The sequence below is a fragment of the Mixophyes fleayi genome, chromosome 4 (assembly GCF_038048845.1).
Source record: "Mixophyes fleayi isolate aMixFle1 chromosome 4, aMixFle1.hap1, whole genome shotgun sequence".
In the NCBI taxonomy this organism is placed as follows: domain Eukaryota; kingdom Metazoa; phylum Chordata; class Amphibia; order Anura; family Limnodynastidae; genus Mixophyes; species Mixophyes fleayi.
Genome location: NC_134405.1, coordinates 50,714,363 through 50,740,201, shown reverse-complemented (window position 1 = coordinate 50,740,201; position 25,839 = coordinate 50,714,363). Strand labels below are relative to the sequence as shown.

Here is a 25,839-nt window from a genome sequence, read left to right as displayed (position 1 = left end):
GGGTGATATAGATGATGGGCAACCTGAGGGAGTCTGTGAGGCTTTGTGTCTGGGGGGATTTTCATGTTTTTCAGTAATGTCCAAATGTACAGGACAATTCCTCTTTTTCTGCATTTAAGGTGCAGTCACTACCATTCATTCTTGTGGCATTACTAATTAACGTGTATTGGAAATATTTTACATGCGAATGAGCTATTATTAATGTCAGTAATCATGACATGGTGGGGATTGTATTTCTTTAAGTTCTGCCATAACAATTCTGTGAATGGCTCCTGCTCCACGGCTACTGGAAATTGCAGTTGTAGGATGCATTGGGTGACCTTTATGGAAATGTGTGAATTGAAAATCTGGTGTGCAAAGCAAATCGCATGCTTGTCAGTTTTTACTACAGTAGTTTATAAATACTTGCTACTCTCCTGGAATGTCCGGGAGGCTATCAAATTTATGGGATTTCAACCGGGTTCCTGGGAGAGCAGTATAGCCTCCCAGGTCCCAGTCACTTCCCTAATAAAGTGAGCTGGTAATGGGGCTTGATGATGCAACTCACTGAATCGCGTCATCATGGCCATACCCTAGCTGTGCAATGATGTGAAGAGCAGGGCCTTGGTGAATTGTGTCCATTCACCTCCTGCTGTTACCTCTTGTGATCTCCTAGAAAGGAGGATCCTAAATGTAAGTAAAGTTATTGGATGCTATGAGCAACAATGTGTTTTTCTTTTGCACTGGTTTCCTGTCCGGTGAAGAAGCGTCATTAGCCACCAATAAGTGTCTTCACAGTATATCACCGCAGTGAAATATGCAGTAAAGTGCTAGTACACACTGCAGATGCTATCAACATATAGTAAGTAATTTACATATGTGCATTACAGCTATGTGAAAGGAATCAGGACACCTGTGTTGAGTTTTCCAGAATAATAATGATATTCAGTGGCCTAATGAGAAACGGGCATGTGCTTGTGATAAATGGTCATGGTCTGGTGGATTGGACTTGCTTAAGGGTGTGGTTTAATTTCTCCAGATTGTCAGTCAGGATTGTTGGTAAGTATGTGGGTGTTTGAATGTAGTAGTAGGCTTGTAGCTATAAAGTTGGGGTGTTGCTGCCTTGGGTGTTCAGGTCAGGACACAGGAGTTGGGCACTCATGGGTTAAAACTACAATGACAAACTCCTTCCCTCTTTCGACCCCACTGATCCTCAGTTCTAATTAAGTGCCCAAGGAGTTGGGCAAGTTTTTTATGAGGCTGCTGATGGCAGCTGGTTTGGGACATTTACTTTAATTTGTAGGTTTGTTTTATTTGCAGATGCTGCGATTGCAGCACTCCATTTTTCACACTCTTATGCAGAGTATGTGTGGTGCAGGAGAAGTTGATGGCGTTCCGGCATCCAGCTTACATCTTGGGTCAACATTTGCATTTCCAAATGGGCACCAGAGCAGGACCATCATACCATTCACCCCATGATCTGGCTGTTGAAGTTTAATAATTGGACAAAGTTGGTAATAAATAATTTCTGTACACTACAATCAGTTTGGATGCGATTGATACGCAACAAACTTATCGTAGCAACATTTAAATAAGTTTAATGTATTTCTATCATTTAATATAAAATATAAAGTGGTGAAGATAATTAATGTTTCCAACTTATAAATTTCATCAAGCTTGATATCTTTCTGTTCACAATTGCATGAGAACGTTTCCAGTATTATTCATGTAGGCAGATTGCGAGCACTAGCTATAAATAATATCACTTTTCATACACCAAATAGCAAGTCCAGAGATTTCATAAAAGAACCAGTTTATACAGGTCTAGAGGCAGGAGCCTGAAGAAGGACACATGGCCATCTCAAGGAACCAGAGGAATGAACTAAGGGGACATCGAGTTCTTGGGAGGTCATGACCCATCGACCTATGAATGTTGACCTTAATACTGTAACTATCTTTTGTGATGTCACTGTTTTTTTTTACAGTTGTACAGTGTTTAAATAGTTTACCTCTGGCTTTGGTAACCAGAGCGTTTTGATAGAAGCTTGTGTTGGTCCCAACTGCGCAGGCGCATGCATGCGGTACTTTGCCTGTAATCTGTTTTGCAAATAAAACCTTTGTGTTTTGGAAACACAGCAATCACATTGGAGAATCTTTATCGCATATAATACATACAGACTTAACATGGCGTTCAGGGGGGTTTTTGGAGCACCATTCCTAGGCTAGCTAGGTGTGGCACCCCTAGCTAGCGTAGATGCCATAGGAGTAGTATCTGGTAGGGACCTGTCCTATGGACAAGTAACTCCATTTGCTCTGGGCTGAGGGGAGGTTGGATCCTCTCCCTTGGTGTGTTTCCCTACTGGTGAAGGAATGCAAGAAGAATTTCACACCCCGGAAGAGATGCTGCTGACTAGAAGGGTGTCTCCAGTTGTACTGCCCTTCTGCTACTAGGCTGAAGCTCTGCTCCCTTGAGTGTTCTTAAGGACTCCTGCTTTTGCCTGGGGGCTAAGTACCTCTTTCTCAAAAATATTTCTCTGTAAATCCCTATATTGAGTGTTTTTGGGAGACTGTTACAGACTCTGTTCCTCTTTTTCTATTCATTTTTTTGCTCTATATCAGAGGGACTGTTGTTAAGGGATCTACACCAGAATTATGATATTGTAGGTCAGATTTTGTAACTGTTTGGTCACTGTTTGAATCTGTTCTGAGGCTAAAGCTGTAAGAGTGAAATCTGTTATGCATTTCACCTGTTCAGGTGCCAAACAAAATTACCACAGACTGCAGGATCCATATTCCTGATGTGCAGCGTCCGATGCGGAGGCAATTGCCTGGGGGGGACAGGGAGATGGTGGAATCTGCTTGGGTGAGATCCCTGGTTCAGACCGTTGCTGAGTTGACTAGACATACTGCACCTCCAGTAGAGGTGAATGTAAATTCGTTGCCTCCAGCTGCTTTGCCTGGACATGCACTCTCCAGCTGAAGACAGTAGCTCAGTTAGCGATTAGTTCCGTGGCTATGGTGTAGGCTGGACCAGCATGGGCCAAGACACTAAAAAGGTCTGTTTTGGGATTGGCACAAGAGTTTTCTTCATTGGAGAGGCTTCTTGAGGTTGCCAAGGTTCAAAGACAGCGTAAACGCCAGCAGTTTTCCCCTGGTTCTCTTAAGTGAGAATTCAGATTCAGAATTCTCTTTGCAGTTAGAGAGGGAACTTAAAGTTGACAACCTTGTTATGGCAGTCTGCCAGGCTTTAGAAATGTTAGATGTGGATAAATCTCGGACTACTGAGGCAATTTTACTTAAAAAAAAATAGATGTTTCTTTTCCTTCGTCTTCTAGTTATCTAAACTCCGCTGGGAGGCATGGGCTAAGCTGGATAAAAATTCCTTATTCAAAGCAAGTTCCCTGTGGCGTATCGCTTACCTGCGGAGGATATGGCTACCTGGGAACAACCATTGAGGTGGGTACTCTAGTGACTCACATTTCTTAGTCTGCCACTCTTTCCATTCCTGAGGGTGCTTCACTCAAGGACGGAACAATCGGGGAATGTGAAAACATTTTAAATTCCATCTATGTGACTGCAGATGAAGCACTCAAGCCTTCACTAGCGTCGGCTTCCAAGGCCATAGAAAAATTATCAGTTTTTGGAGGGATTGCAGTCTGACAGGCCAAAGTCAAAATTGCTCCTGTTCGTGGATCATATCAGAAGAGTCTGAAAATCTGGGTGATGTGGCATTGAATGTAACCAGTTCTAGGATCTCTGCCTTGCTAAGTGAGCACTATGACTTTATCCCTGGGACACAGGTATTGAGCCAATAAATCTTTGGAACCCTATCTGTTCGAGGTTCAGTTAATTTTGTCAAGTTCAAAAAGGTCTGTCAGGCTACTGGAGGAAAGCTATTTTCTCCCGGTTAACTCATCACAGTCTAAGGGACGAGGTTTTGTTCTGTTCATGCCTCCTATCGCCCGAAAACCTCTTCTATCAGTGGACAGCAGAGGAAAAGCCTATGTGACCAAATGCAACATATTCTTGGTGTCCATAGACCTCAAGGACACATATCTTTATATTCCGATTGATAACAGCGGTTTCTAAAATAAGGCAATCTCGGATAATTTGATGAAGAATATAGTCACTGACCAGTGAGTCTAATCAGATCAGAAGGTAATGATATTACATTTGCACATATACTTTATAAGCAATAATCTACACTGATTGGATAACTATTAATTACGTGCACTTTTTACTCAAAGAATGTGCCTCCCTGAACATATGTGAAAATGAGGCCCTGTCTCTGAGGTTTAGAGACGTTAATTCTCTTATCAATGTTTTCTAAATAATCACTACTACAATATAGGATGAAATCCCCAGGACATAAATCTATTCATCTCTTGCAAAACCTAGTTCATAACAAAAATCCTATTGGTACATTATTGCTTCTTCAGCATTCTCACGATTTGGGAGGGGTGTCGCAGTCTACTCAGATTTACAGGACTCCTTTTAGTTCAGGGCCCTTCTGTTCTTCATGCCTACTGTGCACAAGTCTTTATGAAGGCCATGGCTGCTGTGGCCATCCTTTTGAGATCTCAGGGAATTGCAATGATACCTAACCTGAATAATCTTTGTCTTAAGGCTGGGTCAGCACCCTTGTAGATTCAGCAGCATAGGACCGCTCAAGAACTGGAATTGCACAGGTGGTTGTTGAAATAAAAAAATCTAACCTGTTTTCCAGTCAGAGGATGGTGTTTCTAATGTTCGACACCAGTGTCCAGAGAGCCTTCTTTCCAGAAGACAAGATCCAGACTAAGATTTTTTGGAAGAGCGTTCTGGCTCTCAGAATTCTCAGCTTATGTCCCTGTCCCTGGAGACGCTCCTGTCTCTCTGATGGTGACTAAGAGCAGACCACTTGATCAAGGGCCACTGGTTTTCCATCCTCCACTAATCATGGTAATGACAGACACCAGTTTGCAGGGATGCAGAGGTGGTAATGTTGCACCGCCACTAACAGGGTCTTTGGTCTAGTAATGAAGCAAAGCTCCCTATGACTGGCTGTGGCATACACAAATCATCAGAGAGTAAGTAAGCGTTTCCTAGCGATAAGGACATATTTGAATGCTGACGTGGGTGGAATGCTTTCTGTCAGCAATTTCGACAGTCTACATTTTGGGTGTGCAGAATTGGGAAGCAGATTTCCTATGCAGACACTCCATGTTCGAAAAAAATTGTACTAAGGTTCTGCTCCGAATTGTTGGCATCCCTAGTGGATACCATAATGAACCCTTGGAACTCCAGGTCTGTACATCTCTCCTTCAATTCCGATATTCTTTTGCATCTTTAGGAAGGCCAAGAGGGAACTTACAGTGATCCGTGTTGCTCCAGATTTAGCCACAGAGGCCCTGGTACACTGCTGTTCTAAGGATGGTGGCAGGTCCAAAGTAAAGACTTCCTCTGCCTGAAGATCTTGTGTCGCAAGGTCCATTACTTCAATAGGGCCTTTATCGCTTGGCTTTACTGGTGTAGCTGTTGAAGCTAGGATCATGAGTTTGTGTGAGCGAGTTATATAGATCATATTAAAAGCCAGTGTCTGCCTGTAATTATCATAGGGGTGGAAAACTTGCGTGGTTTGGTGTAAATGCAGAGGATTCTACACTTCTTACTTTAGCATTTGCGTCTTCTTTCTTCAGGATTGCTTGGACAGCAGCCTTAAACTTGGTTCCCTTAGGTCTCTACTATGTATGTGCATTTTCAGAAAAAGTTTGTAATGATTTCTGGGGTCCAGAATTTCTTCCCGGATGTTGTACAAATCCAGTCTCCCTATGTACCTAAGACAACACTATGAGATCTTAACTTTGTTCTTTTACCTCTTCGACTTCCTCCATTTTAACGTTTGGAGATGATTGTGTTGAAGTATTTGGCTTGGAAAATAACTTGCCTTCTGTCCATTTCTTTGGCTAGACTGGTTTCAGTCATGGGGGCCCTGTCTCGCAGTTATCCCTTCTTGATTTTTGACAACAGCAGGGCAGTCTTGCACACAATTGTCCTTCCAACCTAAGGTGGTGTCGAGTTTACATCTTAATGGAGATAGTCATTCCCTCAATAAGGTGGTGCACTTCTTCAGGTGATACTAACATCAAGCATTCCTGGATGTGGTCAGTGTGTCTAGTATTTATCTGGACAGGGGTTCCAAGGACTGACTCCCTGCTGCTTTTCTATGTCACGCAGAAGTCCGTTAGGCCGGCATCAAAGCAGGCTATACTCTAGTTCATTGCAGTCTGTTCCAGAAAGTATCTACTCAATCCACTATATCAGTGAGTGCTTTTTGGGTGGCGCATCATGGGGTTTCAGCGAAAAGGCTACTTTGGGCAGCTATGTGGTCCACGCTTTTACAGGTTTTATAGTGTTCATACCCACAGATGCTAGTTCTGTACGACGAGTTTTGCTTTCAGCTATGTCTGAATGTTCCCCACTCTAGGGTCATCTTTGAAATGTAGGCTGCATTGTCCTTTAGATCGGATTTGGAGAAAAGAATAATAAAATTATATATATATATTATATAAATGCATTTTTGTCCTCATGCTGGTTCCACTGCAATGCATTGTACCTGGGACTCCCAGAAAAATAATTGCACCACCTGCAACTTGTACAAAATGCAGCAGCAGTCTCTCTGTTAACTTATCTGCCCCATTCCTGCCATATAACACTTTGTTCTCCATTCCTTTCACTGTCTATATGTAAGATGGTGCATCTGTTTCTAAGATTGGCTTATTGACATTCAAAGCCTACATAATCAGGGTTCTAGATACTTGAAGTAGCTTCTGATTCCTTAAGCTCCTACTCCCTTTGTTCCTCAGATGGACTATTGACAGTACCTCGCATCTTCTATACTTCATATGGGACTTGAGCAGTTAGCTTTGCATATACTACGCTTTGGAACTTGCTGCCTCCTACAGGTCTACTCTCTAGAAATCTTCAAAAACAGACTCCAGACTTATCTGTTTGCTCAAACATTCCATCAATGTATCTAGTCTCATAATATACAATGCTTTGCGGTTTTCTGTTACTCTTTACTATGCTTATTTCTTCATGTTTTTATTATGTAAATGTTAAGTGTTTTAAGTCCTATTGGTTGAAAAGTGCTATATAAATAAAATTATTATTAACATTTGGGTTCATCATATGTAATTATTAAATTGAGATGGCATAAATCCTAAAAAGTGTTATTTTCTGTGTTGTCACACAGTGACACTGAAAAGTGAACTATTGCATTGTAAAAGGCGTGCAATTGAATTATATTATTTCTATATTTTGTTTCCACCCCTTTAACTTTAGATTGTAAGCTCTTTTGAGCATGGGTTTCTCTTGCCTCTCGTTACACTATTCTCCCATCAGTTTTATGTTCGGTGAGGATTTTACATCGCTGCAAAACACAGGGACATGGTTACACTAGCTACTGAACCAGCTGTATTGTCTAATTTTTATGATTTACAATTTATTATTTTCATGATACATGTAGTAAACATCTCAAACTAGGATGAACTAGGAACAGTTTCTTCATGATTTCATTATCATCATTTGTTTAGTGTAGCTGTGTAGGGTTAGTCACAAAACTCAAGCCCTTTCCCATATGTATTACTACTGTACTGATAAGAAATTATTGTTAAAGTTAACTAATGTGTCAAGAGAGAAGAGGAGTTTAAACCTGCTGATGAAGTAAAAAATATCTACTGCCTTACTTAGTACTATTAGGAAGGATGATATTTGGGGTTATCTCTACTGCTAAAGTAAAAGACATCCATTACCTATACTGTGAGAAATGAGAATTATCTGAGCTTCTTATTTTCAAGGAGCCATTTTGTGAAATTATCTTGGACCATACACAAAGTGAACCTCTCTGTATGATTCACTGATCGTACCCTTGTTCTATTCCTTTACTATTAATAATAGTGGCTTTCCCACTATACAGGCCAGTAAATTACTGCCCATGTCATAGTCTCCATCCCACCATCCAATTGTTCTGTCATTAAGAAAACCAGAGTAAGGGGTCGTGTCACCTCCACATTACAACTATCCACACAAGGGGCCTGATTCATTAACGATCTTAACTTAAGAAACTTCTTAGTTCAGTACTCCTGGACAAAACCATGTTACAATGCAAGGGGTGCAAATTAGTATTCTGTTTTGCACATAAGTTAAATACTGACTGTTTTTTCATGTAGCACACAAATACTTGATAGCTTATTTGTACACTGAAATTTAAAGTTGATATTTGTGTGCTACATGAAAAAACAGTCAGTATTTAACTTAGGTGGACAACGGAATACTAATTTGCACCCCTTGCATTGTAACATGGTTTTGTCCACGAGACTGAAATAAGAAGTTTCTTAAGTTAAGATCCTTAATGAATCAGGCCCAAGATGTGGTACAGACCTGAATACTTTCCATACTCCATTTAATCATAGATGATCAAATGGAGTAATCCAGCTGTTCAGTGGGCAGGTCAAACAAATGGATTTAAATGTTTAGTGACACCAGACATACAGGCCGATATGGTAGTCTAGGCCCGATTAAAGTTTCATTAGTTGGGATTCGGAATGGACAATCAGAACCTTTAAGTTTTGTAAAGTGCGAGGTGGGGCCTCCATCATCATCATCATCATCATCATCATTTATTTATATAGTGTGACTAATTCTGCAGCGCTGTACAGAGAACTCACATCAGTCCCTGCCCCATTGGGCTTACAATCTAAATTCCCAAATATATATATATATATATATACACACACACACACACGGTTCAATTTGTTAGCAGCCAATTAACCTACCAGTATGTTTTTGCAGTGTAGGAGGAAACCCACGCAAACACGGGGAGAACATACAAAGTCCTCACAGATAAGGCCATGGTCAGGAATCGAACTCATGACCCCAGTGCTGTAAGGCAGAAGTGCTAACCACTTAGCCACCGTGCTGCAGTGCCACCATGGCTCAGACTTGTTTTTCTAGCAGATCCCACAGATGCTTGATTAGATTAAGATCTGGGGAATTTGGAGGCCAAATCAACACGTTTCAAATGTTTGTCATGTTCCTCATACCATTCCTGAACAATTTTTGCAGTGTGGCAGGGTGCATTACCCTGCTGAAAGAGACCACTGCCATCAGGGATTACCGTTGCCACGAAGAGGTGTACGTGGTCTGCAACAATGTTCAGGTAGGTGGTACGTGTCAAAGTAATATCCTCATGAATGCCAGGACTCACAGTCTAGAACAGAAATTCTGTTTATTAATATACCTTCAATTGTTCTGTAAGTGTGTGGTGTACATTAATCCCTACTATGGTAGAGCACCATACAGGGCAGAATTATGTGGGGAGGAGGGGGGGGGTTTATATGACATAACTAAAACAAAGTAAACTATACAATTATGTATTAAAATAGTTTTTAAAATTTTGAAGATATAAGTGATTTAAGATATCTTGAAAAATAAGTTAACTATAGAAAAAAATCAATCTCCGAGTTTTATTATGTGAACAGAATTCAAATGTTGAGCTTCTACGTCTTCATGTCTATATACTACACGTTTCTCGCTGCGGAGTGATATAGTCTTCTGATTTACTTCTAATTGTTAAGCAGAACTCTGTGGAAAAGAAATTAAAATTCAGAAGAGGTTTGCCATTGTACACTTCACATGTCATTAGCTTTCTCTATATTGTTAGTGCATAAAATGCAGCCAATTCCGTTTTCTAGTCATCTGTCATTCTCTCTTTTTCTACCCTCTCTATTACAAACATTCCCTCTCTATGTTAGTGGCTTTGTAATGACAGAATAGCAAGCAGGGCCAAGTTATTGCAAAATATAGATGGTCTTGTCACTGGGGTGATGAATGAAGTTACAAAGGTAATCTTCCTTAGTACACTGTTGATTAGAATCACTTCCTCCCCCAGTCCTGTCCCAACAGGCTGTGTTTACAAGGTTAATGCCATATATGGAACACCAGTATATACCAGCCTGGAGAAAGCTCCTCCCCTGTACCCAGAAAACTGTAATGTCGGAACCAGTGGAGGTATATAAACTAATGCCCAGAGGACGGAGAGAAAGTCAAGATGGTGTCTGCTGGGTATAACTGTTTTACGTTGCACTGTCACTGCTGCAGAGAAGAAAGAAGGCAATCAGGACCCATCCACTCTGCTCTACAGGACTGGTTTGGGAAACCGGTTGTCCAGTCTCTTGTGTTTCTTTTTTCTGTTATCTTTTTCGTGTATGTGTCCTGTTAACGTGTTCATTTTTACTTCTGGTATTGATCCATGCCTGCCCAATTTCCCATTTTGATTCAACCGTCTGTAATATATTTGCCTATTTAGACCTTATATTGTTTACTCCTTTCATTTGTTTGTCAGTTTAACAATGTTTATAAGTGAAAACTTTCCTAAATAAATCTCAACCTACCAATCCTGTCAGTTTATAAATTCTATCCATCCCCCCTATTGTTGTTGATCAGCAATCCGCTGCTGATAGTTACATATAATGATCACCAGTAAATCTAATAATTTCAGAAGTATACAATATACACACAGTTTCAGACATAATATTGTTTAGTGGTTTTATTTTTTTGTCCACACCAGGTATATGCTATGTTGTATGTTCAAGTTACATTCTCCATGGTGACAATACTCTCTAAATCAGGGAGACAGTTTAGGAGTTATTCCTGGGCCCTACCAAAAGGGAACCTCTTAATAAGAATCAATGGTTGTGCCCTTATGATTACATTGGTATTCCCACAAGCTAGGCCAGTAAATTACTGGTCATTTGGCAGTCCCTGTCCCACCATTCCATTGTTATATATTTAGTTTTTCTCAGTCTAATGGAACATCCATGCATTGGGCAGATTGAGCAAATGGATTACAATGTTTCTTTACAACAAATAACTGCACGTACAGGGTTATGTGGTCATCTACCAACAAATTATGTTACACATTTACCTCCTGGCTCAAGTAAAATTGCATTAGTTGGGATTTTGATTGGACCAAGCTATCATTTTGGTAAAAATATATGGTTATATTGGGCAGTTGATCTAAAAAACCAAGCTGGCTACATATGCATATATGGCAAGCAGTTCAAGTAATGTTGTGAATATTACTTCAACCTTTCTATCTGTACCATAAAGGAGGTGAAATTTACTTGTATTCCTATACTTGTGGGCACATTGTTCTGTTTGGAGACTAACACTTTTGGGACCTTAGTCATAGTGAGGACACAATATAAGGTCCCCATGAAACGGACTGCTACTCAATGCAGGCAACCTTGCTAATATACCCAGCATCAAAATCTGGCATGTCCCAATGAGTCACTTTTGGTGGGAAAAAACTTTATGCCATAGAGGGGAATGTGTGTGTACTGCACCACCAGCAGTCAGTGGAACTGAAGGCTCATACACACACTTCGATTATGTGTCCTCTGCCGCATCATAGAACCGCCTGGGTCTTCACTGTATCAGAAGAAAAGGGGATCACAGCTTTCCTTCCTGATTAAACATAATTAGGAAGAGAGAGATTGTAACGGTCTTCTATCAAAAAGTAGGTAGGAACAATGAAGTATGACACAGCTCTGAGGTCGCAATAAGAATATTCTCAATGGCGGTGGCGGGTCCAATTATAGCATTGATTGTCAAAAGATCTTTCAAGTTTGTGATGAACTTGCTCAGACAGAATCAAAATATTCTAATTTCCTGACTTTCTGTCAAGTTCCCAGTCTTTCAAGAGATTTTCTCACAACTGAAGTTTCAAAGCATGGAAAGATACTTTGGCAATTACCATTAAAGCGAAATACTGCAAGCAAGTACAAAGATTCAGCTTACATTCTGAAGTTCTCCTAACATTAAAAACTGGGAAGAAAATGGGCAACAGAGAAACAAAAGCAGGATGCCGTGACACGGATTTGAACCAGGGTTGCTGCGGCTTCAATGCAGAGTACTAACCAGTAAACGACTACGCCAACTTTTCCGAGCCAGGTAGGAGTCAAACCTACAATCTTCTGATCCGTAGTCAGACGTGTTATCCATTGCTCCACTGGCCCAGCTGTTTTCACTTGATGGATTCGTTCACCACATATCAGGAGCTGATCGAAGACTTGCTACAGGGCTTTATGGTTATTTAAGAATATGTCACATTTTGAGAGCTGATTAAACACTTGCTGCAGCGCTCGTTTCCCATAAATATATCAATTTCAAAGTTCTTTGTAATTGATAAAATATCTTTCAAGTTTGTAAGAGTTTGGTGTGTTAATACTTTTACAGGCCTGCACACAGCCCCAAACTCAACACCCTCAAACATTTTTGGAACTGGAATGGAGATTGTGAGCCAGGCCTTCTCGTCCAACATCAGTGCCTGATCTCATAAAAGCTCTACAGAATGAATGGGCACAAATTCCCACAGAAACACTCCAACATCTTGTGGAAAGCCTTCAAGAAAAGTGGAAGCTGTTATCGCTGCAAAAGGGGGACCAACTCCATATTAAAGCATATGTATTTGAATACAATGTCATTACAGTCTCCACTGGTGTAATGGTCAAGTGTCCGAATACTTTTGTCCATATAGTGTATCTAAATTTGAGTTCTGATGAAGTGAGATTAGATGAGATGGGTTGGGAGCCAATGAGCCACTGTTTATTAAGGGTCTAGGGGGTAGATTTACTAAAGGGCGGTTTGGTTTGAAACCGCTGGATTTACTAAACCCCAAACCAGTGGAAAAATCACAGTTTAACAAAGCACCACTTTACAAATCGCCATCCCAATTTTTAACATGCTCAAAATACAGTCAGATTTACTAAGGTGCTGTTTGACAAACCTACTGAAAAATTGCCAGTAAAAACAGCCAAAACAAAACAGGTGGTTGTGAGAGGCGAGGTTGCTGAAACTGCTGCTGTTTCAGCTATCTTGCCATTCAGAACATAAGAGGAGCCATCATTGGTTTATGAATTATGGGATAATTATTATTTATTCATAAAGAAGCAATATTAATTTATAAGTAACTTTTGGGGGCGAATGTTATTTTTCATTATATTAGGGGGCTATATTATTGTATTATATTATGGGGCAAATATTGCCCCCTTATTATAACGGAAATTTTTTTTTACCCCCAGAAGTTATTTATAAATTAATTTTGCCCTTTAATCAATAAATAATGATTGCACCTATAATTCAAGTCAATGATGCCTTCTCTTATGTTCTTATCTATACAAGTTCAACAGCGCTCGGGAGCAACTAATAATATAATCTCAAGATCTGTGACTAAAGAAATTGATTTGCATTTTTAAAATTAATAAACATGTATTCATACATTTCAGTTTTTACTATTATTGTTAAAAATTAGCTCACATAAATCTAGATATATAAAAAGACAAGTGATAAAAAAAAATAATCTCCAATACGAACTGCTGTTTATTTGATATATTACTTACAAAGAAACAGCACTGTATAAACCAGTAGGCTTAACTTATATTAATGGTTGTTAACTCAATGTCTTGTGTCTTGTGCAGGGGTGGATTGGGAACTTAAAGTGGCCCTGATAAAATGTCTGAAAGTTGCCTCATGTAGGGGGGGTAAATAATTGGTAAGCGGAGCCAAGTATGTGTGGACCCCCACTGTGTGTACCAGTATATGCATGCCCAGTATCTGTACCAGTATTTATGTGTACCCAGTGCCTGCAACTGAGTATGTATGTCCAGTGTCTGTACTGGAGTATGAGTGCCCAGTGTGTGTACCTGTATATGTGTGTCCTGTTATTGTCCCTTTCCCTACCTGTAGGTGCTGGTGTCTTTAGCTCAGTTGTTGCTTGTCTGGATCCTGGAATGTTGGGGGCCCAATTTGAAAAAAAAATAGGTATATGAAATTTAAAAAACTCCAACCAGCCCCTGCGTTAAATCAATAGCACCATCATTTAATAAATAGGCCCCCTCCAGCCCCATCATTAAATTAATAGCATACACATTTAATAAATAGACCTATTTCCTTCCAAACAACCTCAGCAATAATAGCATTTATGTTTAATAAATATACCCATTTCCCACAACCATCCCAGCATTAAATAATTCAAATTCACATTTAATAAATAGCCCATCTCCCCAAATTCAGCCCCACATTCAATTAATAGCCCCAAACTACCCCAGCATTAAATTGAAGGTCCCGTCACCCCATTTTAAATTAATAGCCTCCTCCAATAATTTAAATTGCCCCACCATCATACCACAAATAAAATAAGCCCCACTAATTAGCTCCCCACCTAAACACCACAATTTAATAGCCTACCTCCCACCCATATTATTAAGATTACTCACTTCCATAACACATTATATTAAGACCATTTCTTCAATCCCTCACATATTATATTAAACCCCCCCTCCCTTCCATACCTCACACATTGTGATAAGAATGCCCCTTACACTAGCACACTATATTAAGAACCCTCACACTCACACACTATATTAACAACCTCCCTTCCAACCTCACACACTTTATTAACACCCCCCTCCCTTCCATCTCTGACACATTATATTAAGAACCCCCCCAATCACACACTATGTTAACATACCTCGCCCCTCCCTTTCCTTCCCTGACACTTACCCTGTTACATCCGCTGAGTGAGAAATGCTGACAGCCTTTCTATGTGTGGCTAACTGTCTATAACACCAATAGGAGGAGGCAGCCACACATAGGGATCCATGGCCACTCGAAGGAAGGTAGCTGGTCCCAGAGGAGGGGCCAGCCACCAACTATCCCCCAGCTCGCTGACTCACTAGTCTAGAGGGCCTCTTGACAGAGGAGGGGGCGGGGTATGTGTCAACCCCCCCAATCTTAATCCGAACCCAGAATAAACCAGGAGGTCGGTGACCGATCCAGAGCCTCTATATATACATAAATCATCTTTATTTTCTTTAAACCCCCTCCCCCCAAAAAAAGACATTAGGCGGCCTTCTGAGGTCCTGGTAGGTTCAATGGCCAAGCCGTCCCTGGTTTTGTGGAGCTCCCAGACCTATATGCAGTAAGTGATATCAATGAAAGTTAATTGTAGTGCAGTAGTCATACAAGTGAGTTTCAAAAGCTTCATATTGCAGTGATGTAAATATATTAATGTGAGATATCCATGAATGCTGCATTTTCTACAGAAGGTGGTAAATCAGGTAAATGATAGTGTTTGAAGTGTATTGATAATTTATTTTATATTAGTTGTTGATATATATATATAGGTATCTTTCAAAAGTATATTGTCAGGCGCCGTTCCGCATGGCCGCCTGTCTGCTGACAGCGCGTCTGGTTGCATAGCAACCAGACGCATCACTTCCGGATCCCCCTGCCGTCCGACCTCTGGGTGTGATGACGCGCCCCGTTGCTAGGCAACGGGACGCTATGAAGGATTCCCGGCGGCAGGTATGACAGCGCTGCAGCGCTGATTCTGATTGGGTTACCACAGTATTTAAACCTCTTCCTGCCCTCTCACCAGTGCCAGAGTATCAGGTCTTCCTGCCTCCAGCGTTTGTGTATACCAGTTGCTGTATTCGTTCCTGACTATCCTCGTGCTGCTTGTGACCTTTTGACCCGGACCGTTTGACCACCCCTATTTGGATTCTGCCTTTGTACTGTTCTCCCTGAAAGTTACCGACCCGGCTTGCCTCACCATTCTTCTGGATTTCCCTTTGTACCTCTTCTACCTGAACGTTGCTGACCCGGCCTGTCTGACACCTCCTTGTATCTCGCTGTGGACTCTAGGAAGGACCGCGACCTGCGTGTCCCTGCAGCGGAGTCCATACTTCCTTGCGGGGGTTCCTGGTGAATACCAGGGGCACGTTAGACTCCGCGCCTTCCTCTGAGTTGCGCCAACAACAGCAGGTACCCACTATCAGTCGTGACAGTATACTCTGGCCATGACAACGGAGGGGTCTGGTGAACCGTCTGCTCGTGACCTACTCCTACATTTGGCTCAACGAGTGGAGCAACAAGAAGCAGCCCAAGCGCATCTCCTACAATGTGTCCAAGGGATTGCTAACCGCTTCGATACATTTCAGAATGCTTCACCCGCTACACCAGCCATAACCTCTTCTGCATCCACAGCATCCAGTGTGGTTACGGTCTCTACAGCGGCCTCCGGTTTACGCATCCCGACACCCGAAAAGTTTGACGGTGATCCCAAGAAGTGCAGGGGCTTTCTGAACCAATGTGCCATTCAATTTGAGTGCAACCCAGGGGCCTTTTCTTCAGAACGCACCAAAGTAGCCTTTCTCATCTCCCTCCTCAGTGGTCAAGCCCTTGCCTGGGCCTCACCTTTATGGGAACAAGGGGGTCCACTTCTTAATAGCTCCAACTCCTTCATTGAAGCTTTCAGAAAAGTCTTCGATGATCCCGGAAGAGTTGCTTCTGCAGCTACTAGCTTGTTAAACCTCCGCCAAGGTGACCTGTCCGTGGGACAATACGCAGTTCAATTTCGGACCCTGGCTTCCGAGTTAAAATGGAATAACGAAGCACTGGTGGCAACCTTTTGGCAAGGTCTGGTTGACCGGATTAAGGATGAGCTAATTTCCAGAGAACTCCCGGCCGAGTTAGATTCTCTCATCTCCATGTGCATAAAGGTGGATTTGCGCTACCAAGAGCGCACGCAGGAACGCTCTCCTGGCAAACGGTTCATACCACGGCTAGCACCCCAGTTCCAAAATCCCATCCTGCCAGTGAACGAACCAATGCAAGTAGGACGCTCTAAATTATCCCTTGAAGAGAGGGAGAGACGCTTCAAACAACGCCTGTGTCTGTATTGTGGAGATCCGGGACACCTGATAAGAGTTTGTCCCAAGAAACCGGGAAACTCTTCCTCCTAAACGGTGGCGGGGAGGCCGTTTTAGGAGAATCCACAGTTGCTCCCTATTCTAAAGAAAATTCCCCAGAATTTCAGATGGCTGTCATCCTGAGCACCCCCAAGGGTACCTTTTCCACCACGGCCTTTGTGGACTCCGGCTCCTCCGGGAACTTCATTTCGGCGGATCTAGCTTCACAGCTCCAAATACCTTTAAACCCATTGCCTCAACCGTTATCTCTGACGGCAGTCGACGGTAGTCGTGTCACTCACGGCTCCATCTCCTCCGTGACTTCTCCTGTTCGGTTGATGGTAGGAGTACTTCATAGCGAGATGATCCAACTTTTGGTGTTGCCGAGGTCCATTAATCCCCTCATCTTGGGGCTACCGTGGCTGAGAAAGCATTCTCCTCAGATGGATTGGGACCACGCTCAAGTTATGTCGTGGGGTTCAGGATGTCGCTTTGAATGTCTGTCTAGAGTCTTGCCTTCAAAATGTCAAGTAATGGCTCATTCCGAGCTAACCCATCTTCCTGAGGCCTATATGGAATTCCAAGATGTATTCAGTAAGGTGGAAGCGGAGATCTTGCCTCCTCATCGTCCCTCGGATTGCGCTATTGTTTTATCTCCTGACCAACCCATCCCTAAAGGGCGGACCTACCCTTTATCTCGTCCAGAGACGTCAGCCATGTCTCAATATATTTCAGAAAACCTGAAACGGGGATTTATCCGCAAATCCACTTCCCCAGCGGGTGCAGGGGTTTTTTTCGTTAAGAAGAAGGATGGGTCTTTTCGGCCTTGTATTGATTATCGTCCTCTCAACCGCATCACTGTCAAAAATCGATATCCACTACCTCTCATCTCCGACCTCTTTGACAAACTCAGTGGATCTCAAATTTTTTCCAAATTAGATCTCCGTGGGGCCTATAATTTGATTCGCATCACGAATGGAAAACGGCCTTTAACACCAGAGATGGACATTTCGAGTACCTGGTGATGCCCTTCGGCCTCTGCAATGCCCCAGCCATCTTCCAAACCTTTGTTAACGATATCTTTCATGACCTGTTATACACTTCTGTGGTAGTGTATTTAGACGATATATTAATATTTTCTAAAGATCTGAAAACTCATCGGGAACAAGTAAAGGAGGTCTTACGTAGACTCCGGAAACATCACCTCTACTGCAAGCTGGAGAAATGTATGTTTGAGATTAGCCAGGTACCTTTTCTTGGTTTCATTGTGTCGGGTCAAGGTCTTTGTATGGATCCCACCAAGGTGTCAGCTATTCTGGACTGGCCTCAGCCACAAGGCCTTAAAGCGATTCAAAGGTTCATTGGCTTTGCAAACTATTATCGCCAATTTATTCAGGGATTCTCCACCATTATAGCCCCCATTACAGCTTTAACCAGGAAGACTGCCAACCCCAGGGTTTGGTCCTCGGAAGCCATGTCTGCCTTCATAACGTTAAAAAAAGCATTTTCTTCAGCTCCAGTTCTGTCCCAGCCAGATCAAGAACGACCTTTCTTCTTAGAGGTAGATGCATCCTCTGTAGGCATTGGGGCGGTGCTTTTTCAAGAGTCTCCTGCTGGCTCACACAACCCGTGTGGGTTTTTCTCCAGACGATTTCTTCCAAGTGAATGTAATTATGGAATAGGGGACAAGGAGTTACTGGCCATCAAGGCGGCTCTGGAGGAATGGCGACATCTGTTGGAGGGGGCTATATTTCCTGTTACTGTGTTTACCGACCATCGGAACCTAGTGTTCATTCAAGAGGCTCGTTGCCTTAATCCTCGGCAAGCCCGCTGGGCATCCTTCTTTGCTCGAATTAACATGAAGCTCACATTCTGCCCTGGAGCCAAGAACGGACGTGCCGATGCATTATCTCGCTCATTTGATGATTCCGATCGTTTAAGACCGTTGGTTCCTCAGCATATTATTGATCCTTCTAATATTGTAGCCCTCACTAGGACCAAAACGTCCTCTCCTCCTCCAGGCCGGTCATTCGTGGAACCTCATCTCCGGCTCAAGACCCTGCAGTGGGCTCATTCATCCCGCATTGCCGGCCATGCTGGAATAAAGAAGACAACATCGCTGCTTTGCCGACGCTTCTGGTGGCCTACTGTACGTGCCGATATTTGTAAATTTATTGCTTCCTGTACTACTTGTGCTCAACACAAGACTTGTAGAAGAGTCCCGGCAGGCCTTCTTCGTCCACTCCCTATCCCCGATGCTCCTTGGGAAAGTGTGGCCATGGATTTTATCACAGACCTACCCCACAGTGCAGGGTTTACCACTATCTGGGTGGTTATTGATCGATTTTCGAAGATGGCACATTTTATTCCTCTAACTGGACTGCCCATGGCCAGTCGTCTGGCAGATATCTTTATCAAGGAGATATTCAGATTACATGGTTGCCCGAAGGAGATCATTTCGGACCGTGGAGTCCAATTCACATCCCATTTTTGGAGAACCTTTTGTAAGAGATTGAACATAGAATTGAAATTCTCTTCGGGATATTATCCTCAAACCAATGGACAGACGGAGCGAATCAATCAGGATCTCGAGACATTTCTTCGCTGTTTTACCTCTGACAATCAGAATAAATGGTCTCAATTCCTTCCTTGGGCGGAGTTCTCCCATAACCAACACATTCATGAGTCTACCGGATTCTCCCCATTCTTTATTGTAAATGGAAGTCATCCTGTGTTTCCGGATCCTTTTCCAGTGTCCTCTTCACCGGTTCCAGCCGTAGATACTCTTTATCGGGAGTTTTCTCTCATTTGGGCTAAGACTAAGATGGCTTTACTCAAGGCTACTCAGCATCACAAAATCTTTGCTGATCGTCATCGGAGGGCCACTCCTCTCTTAAAGGTGGGAGACCAAGTATGGCTATCCACCCGGGACCTAAGACTAAAAGTTCCTTCTATGAAGATGGCTCCTCGATTTATTGGCCCGTACACCATCATGCAAGTAATTAATCCTGTATGCTTGAAATTGAAACTTCCTCCTTCTCTGAGATGTCATAATACTTTTCATGTCTCATTACTACGACCAGTGGTACTCAATAAATTCTATCGACCTCCCTGTCGTCCCCCACCAATACAAACCTCTTCTGGAACAGAATTCGAAGTCAATCGGATCTTGGCCTCTCGCATTCTTCGTGGCAAACAGCAATTTCTTGTCCATTGGAAAGGATTTGGCCCAGAGGAGAGATCATGGGTGGACAAGCAGGACCTTCACGCTCCTAGAATTCTTAAAAGGTTCCTTCAAGGGGGCGTGGCCTGGACAAGCATGGAGTAGCACGTACTGTTACAAGCTCTCCAGCCTGAATATCCTGATATCTCCTGTATAGCGACTGAAATCGACTAAAAACTGCTTACCGAGTGTGGGAAGTGAACCCTGAAGCCCTGCAGATAAAAACGGGTCCACGCGATCCTTATCTGACTCTGCTGGGTCTCTGGACCCCTCGGCGGCGTCTCCGCGATTTGCGGCCTAGCCGCACCTTTGCAGCCTTGGCTGTTATTTCCTTTGATCGCCTGAGTGACCTGACTTCCGGTTTTCGGAGGTCAACTTCCGGTCGGCGGTGGGAGCCTGATCGCCGGAGAGAGGGGGACACAGCCTTGAGCTTCCGCTGCAATATATCTGCATCAAAGGCCCCAGAGAACGAGGTGCATTTAAACATAAGGCCTGCCAGCACATTGCCACGGGGAACCCCTGTTTAAAGTGGTAAGGTGAGGGGGCGGGGCTTAGCGGCGGCATCCAGAGGCACAGCAGACAGGGAAGGACTCGCTCCACACCTCCCGACATTCACCTGGATGGAAACATTATACTCTCCGGGCGCCATATTGCCTTCTGGCTGTATCCAAGTAAGTCACTGCTTAAGAGCTACAAAGCAGCTTGTGCACAATCTGTTTACACTGGAGACATAGATGTGTTAAGCTATTATCTGAACCTGCATACTACCAGGAGCTGTTTGGACTTTTAAAGCCTCCTACTGTTACTGTGACTGCTTTACTTATACTATCTGGTGGAGGGTGATTACAGCTGGCGGCCATCTACCAAGTCCTGGGGGGGTCGGGCTGTATAGTCTGTTGGCAGTATAACCCTGAAGCACAACTGTCTTGTTGGGTCTGGCCCTGATTCTCGGCCATATACAAGCTCATAGGAGAAATACTACCCACTTTGCTGTGTAAAACCATGGGGAAGCATGGTCAATCCACTGCCGCGGGAAAACTGGAACGTTTTGCCCGATCCTCCACGAGTGTTACTGGCTCAGGTGAAACATCACAATCTGCTCCTCCTCCTTTGTCAGCACCGCAGGATGAGCAGGAGGTCACATTACAGCAGGTTCTACAGGCCATCGGGGCGGGTGACTGATAAAATTGCAGAAGTACAGGTGGATGTATCTCTTCTCCGGCAGGATGTACAGAAGATTAGGGAGAGAGTGGGCGAGGTAGAGGCCCGTGTGTCCACGCTTGAGGATGGTTCTGCTCCGGTTGGGGGTCGGTTGGAGGGTCTGGAGTCCCAGGCCTCGCTTTTCAGGCAAAAGCTCACGGATATCGAGGGGCGCCTACACCGCAGCAACATTCGTTTAGTGGGGCTACCTGAGAAGGTGGAGGGCACTGCTCCAGAATCTTTCCTGGAAAAATGGTTAATCCAATTATTTGGCGCAGATCCGTTCACAGCCCAATTTGCAGTGGAGCGAGCACACCGCATTCCAACTCAGGCACCTCCGCCTGGAGCTCCTCCGCGGACATTTATAGCCAAATTCCTGCACTATCGTGATCGAGATGCTGTACTACGCCTAGCTAGGCAGAAAGGCCCAGTGGAATATAATGGTCAACGAGTAGCAATGTATCCTGACTTTGCTCTAGATGTTCAAAAAAATAGGGCCCAGTTTATCCCGGTGAAGAGAAGATTGCGTGACTTACAGATCCCATATGCCATGATCTTCCCTGCTAGACTGCGTGTGGTCTCAGAGGGTCGCACATCCTTCTTTGATACACCGCGTGAGGCTGCTACCTGGCTGGATCGTCTGGCTGCTGGAGGACGCTGAAACGGGATGTCAGATGAGCAGTTTAGCATCCCTCTACTTTGTCCTTGGGACACTCTGGTGCTGAGTTACATTATGCAATATGTTTTGTGTTCTTCTTGGTACTTGCTACGCTCATTAAGGTTTAAAATGTGTTGATGAGAAAGAAAGTTGCTCTAAGGCTCATATATGAGGTAACGGGCTGGAGAGCCCATGGCTTTAAGGCCTATTCTGGTCTCAGTTTGCCCCCACTTATTTTCCATTTCTCATTCTTCTTGTTTCTTTTCTTTGTCCTTGTACTCTATTTTTGTTTACCCTCCTTGTTGGCGGGCGGCCTGTCTTGTTGAGCTCGGGCTGTTTTGCACAGTGCGGGCTTGACGGGTGGCTGTGTGCTGGCTTGTTGGGCATCCTAAGTTAATTACTGTTCGGGTCTGAGGTATACTTTAGTTGGGTGGAGTATACAGGGTGGGGGTAGGGGGTTTAGTGTTAAGGTTACTAATTTAGTTTGAGTGCAGTTATGTGTTCGCAAAAATATGACCAATGCTTTTGTAAGACTACATCTATACTTGATTATGTATGCTCTGCGGGGCTGTGGGATACGGGGCAGTGGGTCTCGGGGGAAATGTTACAAGATTTTATGCTTTATGTATGTGTTCTGGTACATCTGACAGGGAGCTGAGAATCCTCTCCTGGAATGTTCGAGGTTTAAACAACAGTGTAAAGCGCTCCCTTGTTATACGTCAAATTAGGAAAAATGATCCTGACATAATTTGTTTATTGGAGACCCATCTGCATGGTGAAAGAACACTCTCCCTTAAAAAGTCATGGGTAGGTGGTGCGTACCACTCCACACACACAACTCATTCTCGAGGGGTTACTGTATTGGTTCATAAGCGCCTTAGTTTCACCCTGGAAAAAATACAGGTGGATCCAATAGGGAGATTTGTTTTAATGAAATCTGTCATTAATTGGGTTCCGGTGCTCCTTCTTGTGGTGTATATACCCCCTCCATATAATAGTGAAGTTTTAAAAAAATGTGGTGAGTTTATGGCAATGTCTCCAGAGATTCCTACCATATGTATAGGGGACTTTAACAATGTGATGAATAAATCTTTAGATAGATGGCGGGAACAAAATCTTGCAGTCAGTGACTCTGTGTCGGCCTTTGCTGCCCTGGTAGGGGAGTTGGGCTTGGTCGATGTCTGGCGCTTAAGATATCCAGAAGAGGTGCAATTCTCCTGTTTTTCTACATCATACAATGCATTCTCTAGGATTGATATGGCTTTGTTGTCGCACTCTCTGGTGCCGGCGGTACGGGGGGTGGAATACAAGGCTAGAGGAATTTCTGATCACTCGCCTCTTCTTCTGAATATTGACTTTGCTATTGTTAGAGGTCAGTCCTTTTGGAAGTTGAACCCCTTCTGGCTCTCCTTGATGGGTACAGGGGCAACATTGGTGGCTCAGTGGGAAGGGTTTTTCATGGATAACTCTGGTACAGCACGACCCCCTATGGTATGGGACACTTTTAAAGCTTTTCTGAGGGGGACATTAATTGCTAGTGTGGCGGAAATAAAAAAGTCGTCTAGGCATAAAGAAAAAGAATTGGAGGACACATGCAAATTACTAGAAAGGCAATATATAAAGGGTAGGACTGAGGCCTCAAGATGTGTTTGGCAGGTGGCTCAGAGGGAGTGGGTAAACTATGTGTTTGATAAATCTAAACGTAAGTTTCTTTTCTCTAAACATGTGCAGTATGCTGAGGGAGACAGAAATGGCAGTTTCTTGGCATACCTGGCAAGGGTTGAGAGGGCTAATGCGGCAGTTCCAGTTATTTGTGATGAAAGTGGGGCTAAGAAATTCCTGATGCCTGATATTGTTGAGGTTTTTTACAAATATTACGCTACTACATATAAGTCACAGGTTCAATATGATTTGGCCACCTTACAAGTATACTTAGATGCTATTATTCTTCCCACACTCTCTGCGGCTAGTAGGGAGTATTTGGACTCTCCTTTTACTGAAGAAGAGATTGATATGGCCATTATGTCATTCCCTAATGGAAAGGCGCCTGGAATAGATGGCATACCCATTGAAGTATATAAAAAACATCGATCCTTTTTTGTAGCTAAATTGTTGGGAACACTCGGCGAGCTGTTCGGGGCCAACGCCCTCTCCCCCTCCATGACGGAGGCAGTGGTGGTGGTGATACCTAAATCAGGTAAAGATCCATTGTACCCAGAGTCATATCGCCCGATCTCACTCCTGACGTGTGATGTAAAGATCTTGGCTAAACTGCTGGCACTGAGGCTAAATAGGGTGGTGTTGGAATTGATTCACCCGGATCAGACTGGGTTCATGCCGGGCAAGTCCACATCTATTAACCTTAGGAGGTTATATACCCTCCTACAGGTGCGGTCGCCTCCTGAGGAGAGTGAAGTGGTGGTATCCCTCGACGCGGCTAAGGCGTTCGACTCGGTGGAGTGGCTGTACCTGTGGGAGGTGTTGTCCCATTTCGGGGTGGGTTCCAATTTCATAAAATGGGTTAAGTTACTTTATTCACATCCTGTAGCTCGGGTATGTGTAAATGGCCACCTCTCCCAGCCATTTAAATTGGAAAGAGGCACTAGACAGGGATGCCCACTGTCTCCTGCTTTGTTCGCACTAGCAATAGAACCACTGGCCTGCCTTATTCGTAATAATAAAGATATTAAGGGACTTCAATCAGAGCATAGGGAAGATAAGGTGGCGTTATACGCTGATGATATGCTGCTGTTCCTTGCTGACCATAAAGAGTCTCTGGGTACTCTCCTGAGGGTGGTTGATTGTTTTGGGGTATTCTCTGGTCTGAAAATCAATTGGGATAAGTCCAGTGTGTTCCCAGTGGGTTGGAAATGTCCAATTACTCCACTAAAAGATCTCCAACTGAGGTGGACACCAAAATTTAAGTACCTGGGATTGTGGATCACTAACACCCCCTCAGAATTTATGGAACTAAATTTACAGCCTCAGGTTGAATATCTTAAATCAAAAATACATGTGTGGAGGAAGCTCCCTCTTTCTGTGTCTGGCAGGATAAACTTAATTAAGATGGTGGTGCAGCCAAGGTTTTTATATATACTTCAGCAATCACCTATATATATCCCACCCTCTTTCTTTCGCAGTGTTGACCGTTATTTGACCACTCTGGTCTGGGGAGGGGGGAGGGCTAAGGTTAAGCTCAGCTCGTTGTGCAGGTCCAGGGCTAGTGGTGGTCTTGCGTTTCCAAATTTAAAATTGTACTATATTGCTTCTCAACTGACCCACCTCAAGGCATGGATTTCCGATCCGGGTTACCAGGATCTACACTGGATATTAGTTCATCAATTCAATGCCAATCATACGCCTTTGCAGGCACTGTTGTCCGGGAGGCTCGGCCCACAGGCTTCTCCGCTCCTGATTCAGGCAATTAAGATTTGGGCAGTCAGTAATAAAATGGTGGGATTCACAGATATATATCCATGTACTCCTATTTGGGGGGCGAGGAGATTGAGGGAGTTGGACACAGTGGTGGGGTCCAGGCGGTGGTCCCGGTATGGTGTGGTGGCTGTAGGTCAACTGTATGAAGTAAATGTTCTTAAATCTTTTGAACAGTTGTCCAGGGAATTTTCTGTGCCTAGAACAATGTTCTTTTCCTACCTCCAACTGAGACATGCCATGTACACACAATTCAAAGGGGAGTCACCAGTGGTTGCCATAGCCCCACTGAGAAAGCAGTTACAGGCTTTGAGCAACAGGGGTCTGATTTCATGTATGTACTCCTGTCTTTTGTATGAATCCACTGTAAATGACTTGAATGACCTGAGAAATCAATGGGAAATAGATATTGGTCCCTTAACAGACAAAGAATGGGGGATGGTCATGGATAGCACTAGTGGCTACACAGCATCATTAAAATTCCAGCAAATACAGGTGTTCATTCTGCATAGGGCCTACTTGACCCCTATTAGGCTGGCTAAGTTCCGCCCTGA

At 43.5% G+C, this 25,839-nt stretch overlaps 1 protein-coding gene across 1 annotated transcript in view; it reads right to left on the bottom strand.

Annotated features, from left to right (window-relative positions):
• Positions 1–9,230: 9,230 nt before the first annotated feature.
• The window catches only part of LOC142149801 (volume-regulated anion channel subunit LRRC8A-like), a 29,223-nt gene continuing 12,614 nt past the window's right edge, over positions 9,231–25,839 (bottom strand). Inside the window, exon 3 of the mRNA XM_075205106.1 lies at positions 9,231–9,603. Within this exon, the coding sequence (XP_075061207.1) occupies positions 9,592–9,603 (12 nt within the window). The 3' untranslated portion in view covers positions 9,231–9,591. The remainder of the gene's footprint in view (positions 9,604–25,839) is intronic.